Raw genomic sequence first — 20,070 nt, 5'->3', positions numbered from 1 at the left:
ATAATCAACGTTGGCTTAAAATACATAATTTTTATAATGGCTTTTTATGTTAACATGGATAAGTGTGATATGAACCCCATGTTATTTATTTAGTGAAACAAATTTATTATATTATACAGGGTGATAGCATTAAAGGCCTTTCAGGTGATCCTGGTTTTCCTGGACCACCAGGCCAGAGAGGTATTGAAGGAGAAATTGGTCCGCCAGGTCCAGGCCTACCAGGCCACAAAGGAGTTCGTGGTTTACCAGGTGACCCAGGATTTGAAGGATTTCCTGGGATTCCAGGTCCTCCTGGTCCACCAGGTATGGCTGTATTCTAATCTGCATGAAGAGCCTACTGTAAATTCTTTTACACCCACACCATCAGAAAATAACTTTACTGTATTATTGTGATCGCTATTAATATCAAAGGTAATTAAAATCGGTAACTTGTAGAAAGTGATCTTCATTATAATATAGGTAAAAACATAATTTTTTGTAGCAGCAATCGGTCTGGAATGCAGTCAGTTTAGATAGCGAGGCACTTTTACTGTATATCTTTCTGTGCAATGCAGATTTTTATCTCTCTTGCTTCTTTGCTGGCCGCAACATGTTACTAAGATGAAAACCACAGAGACTTGGCAATATGAAAATCCAGAAGACAAAGAACAATATTAAAATTCCTTGGAAGATGTGATCCTTTATTAAAAACTTGACAGGGCCACATTTTGACCTCAGGCAAATCCCGGTGTCAAACACAAGGCTCTAGAACACGGGTGTCGAAGTCGGTCCTCGAGGGCCGCAATCCAGTCGGGTTTTCAGAATTTCCCCAATGAATCTGCATTGAAAGCAGTGCATGCACATAGATCTCATGCATATTCATTGGGGAAATCTTGAAAACCCGACTGGATTGCGGCCCTCGAGGACCGACTTCGACACCCCTGCTCTAGAATAAAACTACTCTCATAGGGGTCCTTTTCCTAAAGCTGCAGCAAAAGTGCCCCTTGCATGGTTCTTTCCTGCACACTACAAAGGGTTACTGTAACGTTCTCAACTCAACCAACTTCCTAAATTCTGAGCGTTATTTTGTCACTGTGGCTGAAAAGAGTGTTATTTTATTTTGCAAAGTGCCAATTTGCAGAATTGTAAGGCTATGTTTTGACATTGTTTCAGATCATTGATTGAACCACGTCAACAAAAAGTTTGAAATTTTCAAGGGTGGAACTCCAAGCCATCAGGAAGTTCCTATTCCTGCAGAAGAAAAGTCCAAAGGAAAACCATGAATATATGATGCAAACACTGGAATGACAAATGCTTATCATATTCCACAATGAAAAAGTGGTGTGCAAACTTTCAGCGTGGAGATTGAGACTAGAGAATGACATGGGGAAAAAAATGTGTCCCCCATCCCCGCGACCACCGTCCCTGTGTCACTGCCCCGCAACTACTGTCCCCACAGCATCCATGCAAGCCTCAGAAGTGCAATATTTAGCATATTTCTTCCTTATAAATCAAAGTTCTGGCTGCTGAACTAGAGAAAGAGATGTTCAGCTGGCAGGGCTTTGTTTATAAATTTTTATCAACACAACTAATATACTACTAGAGTATATTGGATTGCAGGTAACTTGGTTTGCAAGTGTTTTGCAAGACAAGCAAAACATTTGATTAAATTTTAACTTGATATACAAGCAGTGTTTTGCAATACAAGTACATACAGTATACACGCGTCACATCATCACAACTGAGCCAATGGTTCTCTCTCTGACGCTGTTCTAAATGATCGAGGTCTTACAATACAAGTACGTATAGTATTTTGTATTAAAGGTTTTGGGTTGTGGAACAAATCGTCTGAGTTTCCATTATTTCTTATGGGGAAATTTGCTCTGATATACGAGTGTTTTGGATTACAAGCATGGTTTCGGAATGAATTATGCTCGTAAACCAAGGTTTTACTGTATATCCTAAAGCAAAAAAAAGAAAAGAAATAGAAAAATTTTTTTCTACCTTTGTTGTCTGGTTTCTGCTTTCCTCATCTTCTCATTCAGTTCCTTCCATCCACTGTCTATCGTCTCTCTGCGTCTTCCATTTGCTCTGTTACTGTGCTTCTCCCTTCAGCCCCCCTCCCCCCCAATTGCTCTGGCACCCATCTTCTTCCCTCCGCTCCGCCCATAGTCTGGCATCTCTGTCTTCTTCCCTTCCAGTGTCTTCTCCCCACTCTCTATTTCCCATTTCCATTCAGCGTCTTCTCCCCACTCTGTCTTCCACATTTCCCTTCAGCGTCTGTTCCATTCCTTTCCACCACCACCCTTCCCTCTCGCCACCCCCTTCAGCATCTGTTCCTTTCTACCACCCTTCAGCACCCCTCGTGCAGTATGACCATCTCCCTCCCTCTTACCTTCATGGCGCGTTACAATGTAATTTGTGCAAGCCGCCAGAGCCTGCGAGCTCAGTCCCCGTCCCTTCCCCACAAACCATCTGATCCCATCTGCACAAATCATCTCACTTCTGTGTTCCTATTTTCCCCATTTCTAATATCTCCCCTCTGTATCTGGCATTGTCCCCCCTGTGTCCATATACCATCCCCATGTATGTCCCTATGCCCTCATGCACATTATCTCCCCTCTGTTTCTGTTACCTTCCTGTGACCAGATTTCCCTTCTCTTCCTCTTCCACACCAATGTGTCTCTTCTCTCCAACCCCATCTAGCTTCTTTCCCTCTTTCTGCCCCCCACCCCCCGCTTCCTGCATCTGGCTCACTTGTCTATCCTCCCCTTTCTTTCCTGCTGTGGGTTTAATATTTCTCTCCCTCTTCATCCCCTTAGCCCACAATCTCCCTTTCAGTCCCTCCTTCCTAGAGTGAAGGAACACGCACGATCATGGATCGCGCAGTCCAGCAGTCCCCTCCCGCCTGATTGCCGTGTCTTGCCATGTCCCTCCACCTCACCTTAGGTGCCAAATTTAATTATTTTCCCAGCGGCATGCTTTCAATAAGTTGCACGCGCAGCTGCTTGAATTGTTGAATCTTCTCCTCTGACGCAACCAGAAACAGGAAGTTGCATCAGAAGAGAAGATTCAGCAACTAAAGCAGCTGCGCACGTGTGACTTATTGAAAGCGTGCCGCTGGGAGAAGAAGAATTAAATTCGGCACCTAAGGTGAGGTGGAGGGAGGGAGATGGCGGGATGCGGCGATTGGGTGGGGATGTTGGACCGTGCGATCCGTGCTTACTTCACTGCAGAGACAAGACCATTCACTGCTCCACGGGGCAGTGAATGGCCTTGTCCTTGTCCCTGTAGCGACCACTATTTTTTTCTCTCCCCGCCCGCGGCTACCCACTGCTAGATGCGGGTAACTACCACTATGTCAATCTCTAATTTGAAACCAAACATGCAGCAAGGTCTGGGAGGCCGCAAACAGTGTCAACTCCTGAAATTGTTGACCATGTCTATGACATGATTTTGGCAGATCGGTGAATATTGGCTAAAACAATTGCTGAGACACTACAGATATCCAGGGAACGTGTTGGGTGTATAATCCACAAGCACCTGAGTATGCAGAAGCTGTCAGCCTAGTGGGTGCCCAAATGTTTGCATGCTGATGAGAAACAACATTGAGTGGACACTTCCAAATTGATTTTGTAGCATTTTCAGCAAGCTGGTACCAACGTTTTAGAATGACTACCGTATTTTCACGCATATAACGTGCGCGTTAAACACGATTTTACAAACCGTGCATAACCATGCGCGTTATACGCATGAGCACGTTGTACAAATTTTTTTTTTACATAGTTCCCCCCCCCCCCCCCCGAGGTCCGATTCATCACCCCGAAGGACCGCTCGCACCCGAAGGACAGCGCAATTTTTACTATAGCACGCACACGTGTATACCGCGCATGCCGCCCCGACTCTCCTCTCGCCGCCCCAACTCTCCGTTCATCACCCCGACTCTCCTTTCGCCCGCCCCGACTCTCCTTTCCGAAGGACCGCTCGCACCCCCACCCGAAGGACTGCTCGCACCCCCACAGCCTCCCCCCCCTCCCGCATGGAGAAGCTGCCTACCGTTGTTTACGGATGCCAGTGAGCCCAGCTGCTTCCTCTGCCGGTGGTCCTGCCCCTTCTCTGAGCCCTGCGCTGCGCTACTTCCTCTTCCAGCGGTCCCGCCCTTTCTCTGACGTCAGAGAAAGGGCAGGACCGCCGGAAGAGGAAGCAGTGTAGCGCGGGGCTCAGAGAAGGGGCGGGACCGCCGGCAGAGGAAGCAGCTGGGCTCACTGGCATCCGGAAACAACGGTAGGCAGCTTCTCCATGCGGGAGGGGGAGGGGGGAGGCTGTGGAGGTGCGAGCGGTCCTTCGGGTGGGGGTGCGAGCGGTCCTTCGGAAAGGAGAGTCGGGGCGGGCGAAAGGAGAGTCGGGGTGACGAACGGAGAGTTGGGGCGGCGAGAGGAGAGTCGGGGCGGCATGCGCGGTATACACGTGTGCGCGCTATAGTAAAAATTTTTTACATAAATTTCTGTTCCCCGTGCGCTATACCCGTATGCGCATTTTACACGGGTGCGCAGTATATGGGTGAAAATACGGTAGTTACTGTTGATGAAATATGGTTATACCACTATGATCCTGAAACAAAACAGTCCAGGAAATTCAAGACCCAAAAATCAGCAGGAAAGGTCTTGACCACAGTGTTTTGGGATCAGGAAGGTGTTGTAATGACTGACTTATCTTCCAAGGGGCCAAACAATTAATGCAGAATACTAGTGTAATTTACTATGCCGATTATAGGAGGCATTAAAAGAAAAAAGGAGAGGGAACCTGCAACAAGGACTTCTCTTTTTGCAAGACAATGCTCCTGCTCACAAGATTGGCAAAATGATGGATGTTTTGGCACAGATGGAGTTTCAGTGCATAGACCATCCACCCACCAACTCACCAGATCTTGCTCTATCTGACTGTTTTCTGTTTCCAAACCTTAAAAAGAGTTTGAAAGGGTGACAATTTTTGAGTGATTCAGGGGTGATTGCAACAGAGCAGTATTTCAGTGCTCAGACTTCGGAGAATTTTTTTGGAAGGGTTACAGAAACTTCAGACACGATGTGCCAAGCATGTTGAACTTAGGAGTGAATGTGTGGAATAACTTGTAAGTTTCATGGTTCCATGTCATTCCCTTCTTGGTTGAGCTAAAACTTTTCAGCACCCCCCTCGTAAAGCACTTCTGCCGTGGCCGGAAAATCCATATCTTCTTATTTTTCTTATTAACGGCCATGTGCTAATTTTGCCATTAGTGTGCAGCCATTATAAAAATTTACTATATGAGCCCTTTCCCAGTGGCATAGCGAGAAAAGGTGGCACTCAGCATTACCGTCCCATGCATTCCCTGATGTGCTCTTCCCTGCTGCCCAAACATTACTGTGCCCCCTGCTCTTTCTCACCACGTGAACATCAACATGCCCCCTCCCCTATATCTCTTTACATCTTTGCTGGCAGCAAGCTAGTTGTCATACCTGCTGCTCACACATGCAGAACCTTTATTCTGACTTAATTTCCTGGTCCCACAAACAACAAACAGGAAGTGACATCAGAGAGAGGGATGAGGCTAGTACAAGCAGAGTGTAGGAAAGCCTGCTCGCTGCCAGCAGAGATTTGAAGAGGTAGCAGGGGAGGAAATGCTTTTCAGAGACCTGTCCTATCGCCGGGAGGGGAAAGAGGAGAGTTGCTGACAGCAGAAAAGGGCCATAGACTTGCAGGGCTATGGCCCTTTTCTGCCATCATTTTCTATGTTTTTTTTTCTACTATGCCACTGCCCCTACTGTCACCTATTTTGTAGGTGGTAAGGGCCCATACACTACCTTGCTAGCACACAGTGATGTCTCATGCCCTGATTAGCACTGTTGCAGCCTCTCTTCACCCTTAACACACCCCTTTTCAAGGAAAATAAAAAATATTTTGTTTTATATTGCAGTTTTATTCTATAACTGAAATAATCTTGTGTTTGTCATTGTACCCCTGACACAGCCTGAGTGCGAAATGTGGGCACATTGTTTTTAATAAAGGATCGCATCTTCTAAGAAATATTATTTGTCATAATATTGTTGTTTGTCTTCACACCATGTTACCATCATGTTCAAAATAACATAGCAGATGATGGCAGATAAAGACCTGTATGATCCATCCAGTCTGCTCAACAAGATAAACTCATAGCATAAGGTTCTTATGATGTAGAGAAATAGGTACAAAGATTTTGAATAAGTACTGTATTCTCATTAAATCTTATGGACTTTGAAATGACTCCTAGGGGCCATTTATGAATATGGGATGTTTACTGTATTTATAGGGATGCAAATTCACTTTCAGGCATTTGATTTGTCGCATGCCATAAACTGTATGAATTCAAGAAAGTTTGGGACAACTACATAGGATCTCTAAGGGAAAGGAAGGAATAATAGATGACATGGATAGGCAGACTAGGTAGGTCATGTAGTCTTTATCTGCCTTCATTTGTCTGTTTCAAACTGGAAGAAAAAGTCAAGTTGCCTGTAATGCTGGTAGAGATATGCAGCACTGCACAGATTCAAATAAAAGAGAGTGAGTCCCTGCTTCATGGACCTTACAAAACAGACAAGACCCACAGACAAGACAAATAGGAGGCCTCAAGGAATTTGAGAGTTTCAGGTTTTTGCTTGTTGGATTGGTTTAGTAAACATGGATAAAATTGGCAAGGGAGTCAGGGTTTAAAACAGATGCAGTGTTTGTCATTCATTTCTAACCTCTCATCTATGCTGTTCTCAATTCTTGTATACCGCTGACAGGTGATTGCTGCTGTGGGACTGATGAACAGAATGATATAATCAGAACAGGTATTTGGATAGTTCAAATGACAGGTCCTGTAGAGCAATATGATCACTGTCTTTCTACCTCAGAATTGTTTTATTCCTTTTTCTAGACCAGCCCAGAAGCATGGGTTATTCTGGCCATCCAGCAGATAGAGAATGAAAACTACTGAGTTGTGACATCACTATATAGTATTCTGTGCTGCTTAGTAACAGCCAGTATTACTGAGTCTCTTGAAGGTGGTAGGTGAGATATTCTGTGCTGTCTGGTCAGGTAGGCTAGGTTTCCACATAAAAAAATTGGACTGAAGGCATCAGCATTGGTTTTTCTCAGAGAACAAACAGGTATTATATTCTCACATGTTACTTTAAGGGCTCCTTTTACAAAGGTGCGCTAGCGTTTTTAGCGCACTTTAGCGCATGCTAGCTGAAAAATTACTGCCTGCTTAAAAGGAGGCGGTAGAGGCTAGCGCGCGTAGCATTTTTAAAGCGCGCGCTAATACCGCTAGCACACATTTGTAAAAGGAGCCCTAAATGTTTTAGGTGGTGCCTTTCTGCCCAACATCGGCTTAAGGGACCATCAGTTCTTTGTTTTCCGCGGAACTTAGAAGCTGTATCTTTAGTTCTGTCTTCAGTGCATTGAACTTTAACCTTTATTTTGTGCCTTCCCATACTTCTTTTCCTTTATTTTCCTCATAGTTCTTTGTTTTTATCATTTTCCAGTATTTTACCTGATTTTGGTTCATTTTTGTCAATTTTTCATTTTTCGAGCCACTCCAAGTCTCTTTTTCCCACGGGAACATTGATTTATTTTTGGCGTTTAGTTACTCGAGCTCCACGGACCATTAAGCCTTTTGATTTCACAGTGCAAGGCCAGCCGAAGGGAGACTGTAGGAGCTGTGCCTAGTCCCGAGCACGTGGCAGAGCAGTGAGCGGAGCAGGGAGCAGAGAGTGTGCTAGCAGGGGAAGAGCGGAGAAGGCAGTAGGAGCGGAGAGAAGAGCAGCGAAGGCAGTGCTAGCAGGGAAAGAGCGGAGTGAGGAGCGGAGAAGGCAGTAGAAGCGGAGGGGGAGGCAAAGAAAGCAGTCAGAGGAGCGGAAAGAGGAGAATCAGAGAAAGCAGAGAGGGAGGCAGACGAGACACGGAGAGGAGAAGAGGCGAGAGCTAATTCCACCCACCCACCCCCCCCCCCCCGACGTCACCAGCCAAACTCCCCCATAAAAGGGGACGAGCCAATGGCACGCAGCCGTTTGGCACCCGGCGAAGTGAGAGCGCCTTTGCGAAGGGCCTCATGGAAGGGCTCCGGATAACCGCCAAGGTAAGGACTCAACACATAACAAGGCGGAGCACAACCACATACAACTAGCTAATTAACTTCTAGACTATCTTTTAAACTTTCTATCAAACTTTCAAACCAGATAAACCTTTCAAACTAGCCAACAAGCAGACAGACCTCTCTAACTAAACAACAGCCAGACCTTACCAGTCACTCTATCCTTCAAACTTCCAAACTAGTTAACAGGTACTCTATCCTTCAAACTATTTAACAGGCAGCCATTTATAGCTAGCTAACAAACAGGTAGACTTAACTAACAATTAACTAACTAACTACCTCTATCCTTCAAACTTTCAAACTCTCTGACAGGCAGATTTTCATACTATCTAACAGGCAGACTTTTTCTAGCTCACTAACGAACAGGTAGACATAAACTTGAATAAACTTGAAACTTGAAACTAACAAAAATCTAAACTAACAAAAAAAAATAAAAATTTTTGAAAATGGCAGGAAGAACTAGAAGCCATACCTCAAAAAGGACATGGCGATACTTGAGGGAGTCCAGAGAAGAGCAACTAAATTGGTAAGTGCACGTGGCAGAGCAGTGGAAAACTTTTCATACGCTGACAGGTTGGAAAAGCTGAGGCTATTCTCCCTGGAAAAGCGGAGACTTAGAGGAGACATGATAGAAACCTTCAAAATCCTGAAAGGCATAGAGAAGGTAGACAGGGACAAATTCTTCAGACTGTGGGGAACCACAAGTAAAAGGTGGCATTCGGAGAAATTGAACGGGAACAGGTTTAGAACAAATGCTAGGAAGTTCTTCTTTACTCAGAGGGTGGTGGACACATGGAACGTGCTCCCGGAGGTTGTGATAGGGCAGAGCACGGAAGGTTCAAGGAAGGTTTAGATAAATTCCTGAAGGATAAGGGGATTGAGGGGTACAGATAGAAGTAGAGATAGGTTATAGGAAAAGTCAGGGACCACCTAACAGGTTATGGACCTGATAGGCCACCGCGGGTGCGGACTGCTGGGCACGATGGACCTCTGGTCTGACCCAGCAGAGGCAACTTCTTATGTTCTTATGTTGCCATTTTCATGCCCGAAGCCCCATTTGCAAAGTCTTTTTCCTTCACAAATCATAAAAATGTATGTAGGTTCTGCATGTATAAATTTGTATTCAAATTAATGGTTAATAAGTTATTTTGGATGCAAAACAACCTACTGAATATTAGCATGTAGAAAGGCTATATAGTTTTACATACTGGATGTTGCAAGTAAAAATAAGTATACCCTCTATGAGGTGCAGTTATTATTTTTGTGACATTCCAGTAATAGAACTTTAGGACCTATTTACTAAGGTTTTGCACTTTAACATGTGTTAACAGGAAAAATTAATGCGCACACTGACCAGCATCTGCCCTGCGTTTACCACACAGACCCCCTCTTTTATGAACACATAGTGCTGGTTTTAGCACCGGCAGAGGCAATAACTGCTCAGATGCTCATAGGAATTCTGTGATTGTCGGGGCAGTTACCACCGCTGCCGGCGCTAAAACCTGTGCTATACATTCGTAAAAGAGGGGGTGAGCTATACAGATGGCTCCATATTACATGCAATGCCAGATAGTGGAGTGCATCCTTTGCTGAAATAAATAAATAATGCTTAAGAGATTCCCTCCCTTCCAGTTCCCACTGACATCAGATTTCACACTTCCAATATACCTCTGATCCAATTCCCCATCCCTCCCCCCTCCATTATATTCCTCAACCCTTCAATGGCATTTCTTTTGATCTTCCCCAATTAGCAAAAGTTTATAGGGTCATTCCTCAATTCATACTCCTACTCACTAAGGGCTAGATTCACTAAGCCCACCGATCAACTTCCGACCACATAGCGACCCCTTTACGACCTGATTTCCCTCCAACCCGATTCACTAACCTCTGTCCCGATCGTCCTCCGATCCACGCATGCAAATGAGGGGGAACGGCATTCAAATGCTGGCAGGAAGTGATTCACGAAAATAAAAAAGCAACACCGACTGGGCTGACCAATCCAAAAATAAGTGACTGCTGAGGACCAATCACTGAGGTCCTTTCCAACTGCCTTGCCTTCTGCCATCCAACTCTCTGCCTTCTTCTCTGCTCTCTGCCTGCCCCGAATCTCCTCTTCTCTCCTGCCTGCCCCGAATCTCCTCTTCTCTCCTGCCTGCCCCAAATCGCCTCTTCTGCCTGCCTGCCCCGAATCTCCTCTTCTCTCCTGCCTGACCCAAATTGCCTCTTCTCTCCTGCCTGCCCCGAATTGCCTCTTCTCTCCTGCCTGCCCCGAATCGCCTGCCCTAAATTGCTTCTTCTCTCCTGCCTGCCCCGAATTGCTGTTCTGCTCTCGCCCTGACTCTCCCACCCTACCCCTGCACGGGCTCATGAAGAAAAAGTAAAAACAGCTGAAAGAAAAAAAGATTGCTGCTCTAAAGCATGCGCAGACCATCTATAGATGGTCTGCGCATATGTCGGGATCGCTAGAGAGCGATCCCGACAGTCGGATGGGGGCGTGATTCCGATCGCCCTCATTTGCATGAGGGTGATTTGTGAATCAGCCCCTCCGGACACGGATTGGATCGGATCCCTCACGGATCGGATCGGATTCGTTCCCTTTGTGAATCTAGCCCTTAGGCCTGTCTGACTCCTCCCACCCTTCTCAGCTCCTCATCACTCCTAGAGGTGATAATTATTGGTATGGTGAGCTGGAGCAGGAACAGGGGCAGTTCTCTTTTGTTCCTGCTCATCTGGCTTTGGCTCTCAAAATGGCTGCCATGATCCCTAGCAGTACACTTGCAGTACTTCCAATAAGTACTCCTTCCATATAAGGATTGCCATCAGGGAGAATGACTAAGGGATGTAATCGTGGAGGTTGGGGGGGGTCATGGACTGTTATGCTGTGATACATCCCTGTCACACCCACTCACCCCATTAAGCAACTAGCACAGATTTTTGCTGCACTGTTTGTATCAACCTGTTTTAAGGTTAGTGCAGGTATATGCTACCACGTAACATACAGTAAAACCTTCACTAGCTGCTTACTGCAAATTAGTAAAAAGGCCACTTTGCACTATTGTAAGTCCCAGGAGAAAAATATTGTAAGCAGTTTCACAAAATTTGTGTGAAGGTTTTCTCTTCTTACTACATTGGCCACTGCTTTTTATATCTCTATAAAGGTATGATCAGATTTATGTATATGATCCTGAGGAGGTCAAGCAGCAAGAAGGGTATTTTTAAAATATCACTAGAAGTCAAACCTCCTATGTAGATCAAATATTTGTCTCTAACTTCTCCCCAAATACTTCTTATTTTGAAGAACATATCTATTTTTACAATTGCATAGCAATTTCTCTTTGTCCCCTTAGATCACAAATAATTTTGAGTGAATCAACTCATAGAAAAGGCTTCTGCCTATTTGCCGGTTATGTGGTTTTCAAACCATAGATACATAGTTTTGATTTTTTGATGGATAGCTCTATCATCAGTATTTGCTTGTTCATTGAATTTGGCACAATCATCTTATTGAGATCTCTGTTTATGATGACTTTGGTAGGGCCTGAATGTAAACTCAGAGTGGGAGAAGCTTTGCCAGGTGTCAGAGGGCTCACAGGATTACCTGGAATTATCGGTAAGGTTTCCTTCTATCATGGCAAGTATATTTTCCTTGATTTACAAAAAAAAAAAATTCATTACTCTATGTACTTATTTTTGAGATTTCAGCTGTGATTCTTGGATTGAAGTTCACTGATCAGCAATGCATGTGTACTGTAGCAGCAACAGAGTGCTTGAGATGAATTTGAGCACGTTTGTTATTTTTCTCCCTAAGCATTACAACCATTAGACAGTTCTCATTACTTAACTGTTTAAAATTAAAGGACCAAAATCAATATTTAAAGCCAACTGAAAAATAGTCATAACAAGCAAATCTTTTTAAAGAAGCATAGTAACATAGGAAGTAATATTCAGCTTGTGGCAGGCATTGGACTTGAAGCCACTGAACGCCATGGGCAGAACTGAGCCTGGATATTCAAAACCGGAAATGTCTGGGTTCCGGCATTGAATATCCAATTATGTTCAGTCACTTGAAAATTATCTGGGTACTGGTCGAAAGATCAGTGCTTGGTTAGCTTGGGATATAACATTGGAACATACTTTTTGCTGTCCTTACCTTATCTGCTTACTGAGCTGGTTAGTGGACTGAATATTACCGCCAACTGGTTAAGTACTGGTTCCGCCCATGAATCATCCCTAATCTAATTGGAAAGTTCAGGGGTGGTTGGTGTTGATGTTCAGTTAAGTGCCACTGAATATCAGCATATAGGCAGGCCCAAGCAATTTAACAGTTTATCGACCCATGGTGGTTGAATCTGCTCTCAAAACAGAAGTTCCAAGATGTGCTCCTTGATGCCTCCAGAGAGAGAATCTCAGACACTGAAATTTTGGAAGCAAATTTTTTTTTTCAGAATGTGCCATCAAGCAACTCAAAAGCTTCTAATACTTACTAAACTGGAGACACTTTTCTATATGGGCTCCATTAATGATGGCACCCATGCTGTGAAGACTTGTAGCTTGCTGTCCACAGATAACAGCTGCTACGGGTAAGCACTAGATTTTACATGAAGCAAGTTCTAGCATTGGATCTCTGTTGCTGATATGGAGGTAAGGGTCTTATAGAAGAATAGCATAAAGATTTTATCTGTCTAACTACAATAGTATGCAGTAATTATAGCGTTCTCTTGAAAAAATTATTCTACACTCAAGGTACCTGAAAATTCATATTTTTGAGCTATTTGTATAAATGTGGATAATGGGTTTTTGAGCTCATTTAGTTAGATTTCATTGTCAATGCATTCTTTCGATGTAGGTAAAAAAGGTGAACAGGGACATCTTGGAGAACCAGGCCCAGATGGTGTAACAGGGTTTAAAGGACTGCGTGGTGATCAAGGTGCTGAAGGTTTACCAGGTCCAGCAGGTAACTTGGCATTAAGTCATTCTTCAATTTCTTATAAAATATTTTTTGACCTATGGAACAAAAAGAATTTGGAAATTTGCACATACTTTTGTCCTTGCATAAAACTGAGTGAATTTTTTGAGAAGCATATTAGATGTTTGTCTCTGAAAATTTGCTAACCAAAATAACCACATAGGAGCAAATTCTCAAAACGATGCCACCCTACTGCCACCTAACTTAATCATTTTAATTGGTTCGGTTGGCCCAGTAATTGTGTCAATTAAAAACCAATTCAAATGTTGTTAAAAAAATGGAGGCGCCCGATTAAAGAGGTGCCTAAGGCCACTATAGGTGTGGTTAACACCAGAAGCGGCCTTAGGTGCCTCTGTAGACATGATTCTTGTGGAAGGTAGGCGCCGGAAATGCTTCTTATCAGTTATTGTACAACTGTGCAGTGTGAAGGAGCTTACACAATTGTAGGTCCAAGCTACCTCAAAACCCAAAATTGTCTAACTCAGGATAGCACACCGAGTTGTAGTGCGTATCAGGTGACCCATAGAGGACCAATCCAATCCAGACCAGTAGGGGCTTTTTGGTCATGCAGAGGAATAATGAATGGTGTTCTTGTGAAGGGTCCTCAGTAGACAGCGAGACTTGCCAAAAGAGATAGCAGAAGGCACAATTCATAACCATGATGAGAAAGTTGCTCTCTTCCACATTCACATAGCAATGCACATCCAGAGATGGTAAATGTCATTGACTTTATCTTGTAAACACATCCTGAATGCTTCAGGACAGCAAAAATGGTTCTTGGCCTAACTATCAAGCCTCCAGTGTACTAAGAGGTAAAGCAGGAATCATCCCTACAGCTCTTAAAGACCGGACAGTGATCCTGGATGCCATTGAGGATCTAGAAAATAGATCCCGAAGAAGTAATCTGCGTTTTAAAGGGATCCCGGAGATGGAACAGTATTGGGAATGTGAATTGGTGGTGACACGACTTTGTCACATCTTGCTTAAATCAGATGATCAATGATCGGTTGGAGACATGCCAAATATTCATTTTGATAGAATACATCAGACCCTGGGCCCTCGGGTGGATTCTACCCCGAAAGACATTATTGCTTGTCTTATGGATTTTCAACTGAAAGAAGCAGTTTTGCAAAAGGCTTGAGCCATGCAGGATTTTACATTGGAAAATTGCAAAATTTCCTTTTTCAAGACTTGGCTAAGACTATGCTCCTGAAGTGGAAAAAGATGATAGGTGTAACCCGATATTTAAGAGCAGCCAATTTGCGATATAGATGCCTTTTTCCCTTTGGAATTTTGCTCACAGTTTCTGGCCATACTAAGCACACTCAAACATGTGCTGAGGCTTGGAAGGCCTTGGAAGAGCTGGGTTGTGAGAACTTACCCAATGAAGAAATCCGGGCCTCCAAGCCTTCTACTGCAAACCAAAACTCCGATGCAAGATGGCGCAAGGTTGGAGGAGCTAAGGCCCAGCGTCGGAACCGAGGGACTGACTCAGCAACCTGAACTCGACTTTGAATTTTGATTGTTGTTTCTCGATATGCTTACTGCAATATGCTTTTTCTTTACTAGAGCTCTAGTGAGCCGACTTGATTTAATAACTGTTTCTTGATTAAACTGATAGTTTTGGCCTAGGTTGCATGAAAGGGAGTGAATGTGTTTTGTATGATTGATGCATGTGTGAGTGGCCTGTTCTCTCCCTCGGGGCATTTCTTCCTCCAGGATATTTACCTGGCTGCGAGGGGGGTGATTCAGCCAGAAGGGGGGCAAGATGGGGGCGGGAGAGGGAGGTGAGGAGGGACAAGTTGATATTTAGTGGCACTACCCATTTAAGTGCCACTGAATACTGATAGTTAGGCGTCTACAAGTGACTTAACCATTCAAGAGACTCCACATGCATATTTATTTTTCTTAACCTAATTCTGCCTCCATAGCTGCCTAATGTACCAGAACCTAAAATGTAGGCACCCCAGTGAAAATAGGTTCCTAAATTTAGGAAGGTGGTTCTTGTCCATTTTCAAAGATTTAGACCTCTGCCTCCAACAAAACCATTGAGTTTGTTCTGAAACTCTGCATTGATTCACACACCACAAATACAAAATGCATGCACAAAAGTACTCACAGGGATTTCAAAATTAAAATTAAATCACTGACTTACTTTTCCTATCTTGACCTAACCTTGCCTCTCTTTCATATGAGTAAAAGTATATAAATCAGAAACATCTTTGAAAGCATGTATTACGAAGTGGTGCAATTTTCAGAAACATTTTATAATAATAATAATAATAACTTTATTCTTATATACCGCCAACAATCTTGCGACTTCTAGGCGGTTTACAATAAAGAGAAATTGTACAGACAGCGAATTACAGAGTATAGCAGTGTACATCTGATTATAACAACATTAATCGTGATAACAACAGTTCGTATGCTGCAGGGCCATGTGGCTTACAAAGAATTAGAAAAATTCCATAAATTGAATGGAGTATTCATAGTTAGTGATTAGGGGTTAACAGTTTACAAGTTCGGTTTTGGGATGGTATTACGAAGGGGGGCTATTGTCCTGGTTCGTTCCCTAGGTATTTCGAGAACAGGTAAGTTTTTAGGTGTTTCCTAAATTCTCCGTATTTGTTTGTGTGTGTAATTAATTTTTCTAGGTCTTTGCCCCATAAGGCTGCTTGGTACGATAGAAGTTGTTGATGGTATCTCTTATATTTGCATCCTCTAGCCGGTGGGGAGACGAATTTCAGGTGTGTTCTTCTCTCATGTCTGTTTTTAGATATATGTAAATATGTATATATATTTTAGATATATGTAAATATATGTTTACCCTCGTAAAAGTTTTGAAAATTGCTCAATTAATGGTTATGTTTGCATGTATGGGTTTGGACTAGAAGCAACTAAGAAATCTGATTTAGCTGCATGCCTATATGGAGAAGTCTTGTAATCATTACTATTTGCTTAAAAACATGAACAACTAAGCATGCTGAACTACTGATTCGGCATCTAACTCTATTTAAACCCCACCCCCCTTTTACAAAACCTTAACGCAGTGTTTAGCGCAGGCCATGGCAGTATTAGCACCGACGCTCATAGAATTCCTATAGCCTGGGAGCTGTTACCGATGCAGCCAATGCTAAAAAAAATGCATTGTGGTTTTATAAAAGGAGGGTGTATTGAGCAGTATTGAGCTGTTGGTGTTTTAATCATGTTTATCTTCCATGTGATCATTGAGTCATTTTACCATAGGATTTACTGGATCCAGGGGAGACTCAGGTATTCCCGGCCAACCAGGGCTCCGAGGAGTTCCCGGAAGTGCAGGAAAGCCTGGTTTTCAGGGACTGCATGGAGAAAAGGGCAAAGCGGGAGATATTCTGGGAGCACCAGCAGGTCTCCCTGGTGTTATTGGATATCCAGGCCCACATGGTCATAAAGGAATACAAGGAGATCGAGGAGTACCAGGATTTAGAGGTACGTCATATTTTCAAGATGGGAACATTTGACTTTTTCTCTATGAGTGTCCCAAAAAAGAGTACAAACCCTGCAGAAAAGTAAAAAAAAGACTCAAGAGCAAGATGTCGTGATTAGAGAGACTAAATCCATATCCCAAGCTGCTGCCTGGTATGACAAGAGGTGATGATGGTATCTTTACTGGGATTTGACTAAAATATATTTGGGAGATGGTAGTGATTTGCAGTACAACTAGGCCAGTTACTGGGCAGACTTGTACGGTCTGCGTCTGTGTATGGCCGTTTGGAGGAGGATGGGCAGGGGAGGGCTTCAATGGCTGGGAGGTTGTAGATGGGCTGGAGTAAGTCTTAACAGAGATTTCGGCAGTTGGAACCCAAGCACAGTACCAGGTAAAGCTTTGGATTCTCGCCCAGAAATAGCTAAAAAGAAAAAAAAAAAAAAAAAAATTTAAATTGAATCAGGTTGGGCAGACTGGATGGACCATTCGGGTCTTTATCTGCCGTCATCTACTATGTTACTATGTTACATTTCCAATTATTATAAAAAAATTTTCTGATCTTATATGGATGTATAAACACAGGAAAATGCTTTCAAAGTAGAATTCTTTTTCTCTGGTATATATATCCAAAACATTAAGAGACTCATAATCAAAACGGAAATACGTCTAAAAATCAACCTAAATCAGCACTTAGACGATCAGTGAAACAAGTCGTCCAAGTGCCGATAATCAAACCGGGTTTTAGACATATCTAAAAATAACTTAGGCCTTTACAGTGCTGCAGTACGCCCAGAGCTAAAAGGGGCATTTTAGGAGTGGTGAGGGCGGGATTTGGGCGGGACGTGGGCCATCCTAGACTTAGTCATACTGCATGTATAACCGAAAGTTTTACAACACTGCCAAGATGGAACTTGGACATTGTGACTTAGGCCATCTATAACCAGGTCTAAGTCCATAGAAGGTATCCAAAGTGACCGGATAACCACTGCAGACACAAAGTACAGTCTCCCACACACTGCCCCAGTGATCACTGACCCCCCACCCCTATAAAAATCGTAATAACAACTTTACATATCTGCCTCCAGAACATCAACTCCTGGCAGCTTGGCATAGGAAAGCCTAGTAGAGCTGCACAGAGGTGGCTTAAGTGGTCTTGGGGTGGGTTACTGAACCATGGAGAAGAGGACCCAGGCCCATAAGCCACTCTAATCACTGCATTCATGTTGAGACATGTGCATCTCCCAAAAAAAACCCAAACCCTTTTGTACTGCCATATAAGTGGCACCTGCAGCCATAAGGGCTATTGGAGTGGTAGATAGGTAGGTCTAGTAGGTTCTGGGGGTGTTTTGGGGGGCTCACAATGACCTATAAGGGAGTTGTAGTGAGATGTTTATGTGGCACCCTTTTTGTGAAGTTCACAACAGTGCCCTGTAAGATACCCCACTACTCTGGTGCCATGTCTGGGTGTCCAGTTCCTCACTTTTCTGGACCCCTCCCAAACCCAAAAGTTCTTTTTCTAGGCATTTTTGACTTGGACGAATTTTTGGTTAAAAATGGGGTATAATGATGGATGACTTAGCGGTCTGGACAATCAGACGGCTGGACGTGCAGTTAGATGATTTTCGAAAAAAAACACAAAAAAACATGTTGGATGTATTTTTCGAATATGGACCTTTTCCCATGACCGACTTTGGGCGACTAGCGACCTAGGCCCAAAACAGACTTAGATGTTTGTTTTGATTATGCCCCTCCACGAATGTAGCAAGCTGAAAAGCAAAACTGTGCAGTGGATAAAAAGAAAACACCATGGGTAATATGTGGAATTTGGTAAAGTGAGAAATAACAGAGGTGGAAAAAAGAATCTTGAAGAAGAGAAAGCTAATTTAAACAGCTACAAAATTAGCAAAAAGACGAATGGAACTGGAAGCAATGACTAATTTAGGAAGAAGATGATTTTCACCATTGTGTACTAGACAGATTGGAGGATGAAAAACTGGTGAGAATATAAGATATTAAGAGAGACAGAACAAGATTGTGACATATATGTGAGCACTAACTAGAGATGTAAGAAAGGGATATATGTGTATAGATATAGATATATTCAAAAATATTTATGTAGTTAATTTTGGAGATAAGCACATAAATCTTTCTATTTTATGATTCTGAGGTAGGAAAGCATAACTTTTAAACAGACATCTCAATGTCCCAACCAAAAGTTCTGCATTTAGGGGTAAATAGGCCAAAAGGCATTCCAGGGGTTTGGGGCCAAACGTTATGTGACTATTACAGATAGGACCATGCAAATAGCTGTATTCTAACTTAAACAGATAAGAATTAGGGCCACAGAATATTGGCAAAAGATAAGTGATAAGTTATTTGATTATCTTTGTTTGGCAGCTGGGTAACTGAATACTGAGTAAAAATTTCTTTATTATTTTACAACAGAAATATAAAAGAAATACAAACCAACAAATATTGTGATATAACAACGATAATATAAATCACATCCCTGTCATGTAAATATCTAACAGCTCCCACTTATGACCAAAAGACTGTTGATACTGTGCAATGGGTAAAGAAATAGCATTGAGAGCCAAGATGGTTAAGAAAATGAGAAAAATTATTACAGCCTTAGAGATTGTTTTTATTTTTTAATCTTTATTAAATTTCCAAACTACAATTGTGCAAACAAACAATTCGAATGTACATAATATTACAAGAAAAGCACAAATAAATAAAGATCCCATGTATGACATTTTTTAAAAATTCTGATTGAATGACATCCTGCAGATTCTAAATGGAAGAACAGGGTTCAAATTCTGGCCTGTCTGGGATCAGTGGAGGCAGCGTTCAGATCCCTTCGAATTGAGGGAGCATTAGACACCACTCAGTGGTGACATATAGGGGTCCTTTTATTAAGGTGTGCTAATGAATTAGTGTGTGCTAAGTGCCCTGTGGCCAATAAGTATATAAAGAAAGGGGAATGGGGACTTGTATACTGCCTTTTTGTGGCTTTGACATTCAAAGCAGTGAGTACTAGAGGATTACATGGCTTGCCAGCACTGGGATTTGATCTCACAACCTCTGGGTGCAGAGGCAGCGGCTCTACCAGTGAGCCACACCTTCCCTGCATATATAATGGGCTGTACAGCATTTAGTACAAACTAATCGTTAGTGCATCTTAGTTAAGGACTCCTTTGTGACCATAATTAGCAACCACGTTAGCCAGGTTCTTGAGGTACCTATGCTTTGTATTCCCTGACCAAGAACTGTAGTTGCAATAGCTGAGTTGAGAGGAGGATTGATCAGTTTACTTCTATGGATTTGTTGTACAGCCTTTTAATTTAAGATATAAAAGGGGGGTAGGCTGGGCGGTCCGGCAAGGGGGTGGAGGGGTCTGGCAGGAGGGACTGGACATCTCTCCTGCCAGTGAAAATCACGATCGCGTGGATTCGTGTGGTGGGGGGGGGGGGGAATGTCCAGCAGGAGAGATTGGGCATCTCTTCTGCC

The 20,070-nt window shown here is 43.1% G+C and overlaps 1 protein-coding gene across 3 annotated transcripts in view; it reads left to right on the top strand.

The window, feature by feature from the left end:
- COL4A2 (collagen type IV alpha 2 chain) overlaps positions 1-20,070 on the top strand; it is a 426,713-nt gene that overhangs the window by 335,406 nt on the left and 71,237 nt on the right. For all 3 annotated transcript variants that reach the window (XM_033949645.1, XM_033949646.1, XM_033949644.1), the window contains exons 25-29: positions 120-303; positions 6,777-6,824; positions 11,664-11,738; positions 12,975-13,082; positions 16,341-16,562. In XM_033949645.1, the coding sequence (XP_033805536.1) occupies positions 120-303; positions 6,777-6,824; positions 11,664-11,738; positions 12,975-13,082; positions 16,341-16,562 (637 nt within the window). The remainder of the gene's footprint in view (positions 1-119; positions 304-6,776; positions 6,825-11,663; positions 11,739-12,974; positions 13,083-16,340; positions 16,563-20,070) is intronic.

This window comes from Geotrypetes seraphini, chromosome 6, assembly GCF_902459505.1.
Source record: "Geotrypetes seraphini chromosome 6, aGeoSer1.1, whole genome shotgun sequence".
Classification (NCBI taxonomy): domain Eukaryota; kingdom Metazoa; phylum Chordata; class Amphibia; order Gymnophiona; family Dermophiidae; genus Geotrypetes; species Geotrypetes seraphini.
Note: the sequence above shows the minus strand (reverse complement) of the source record. Positions and strands in the feature narration are given on the sequence as shown.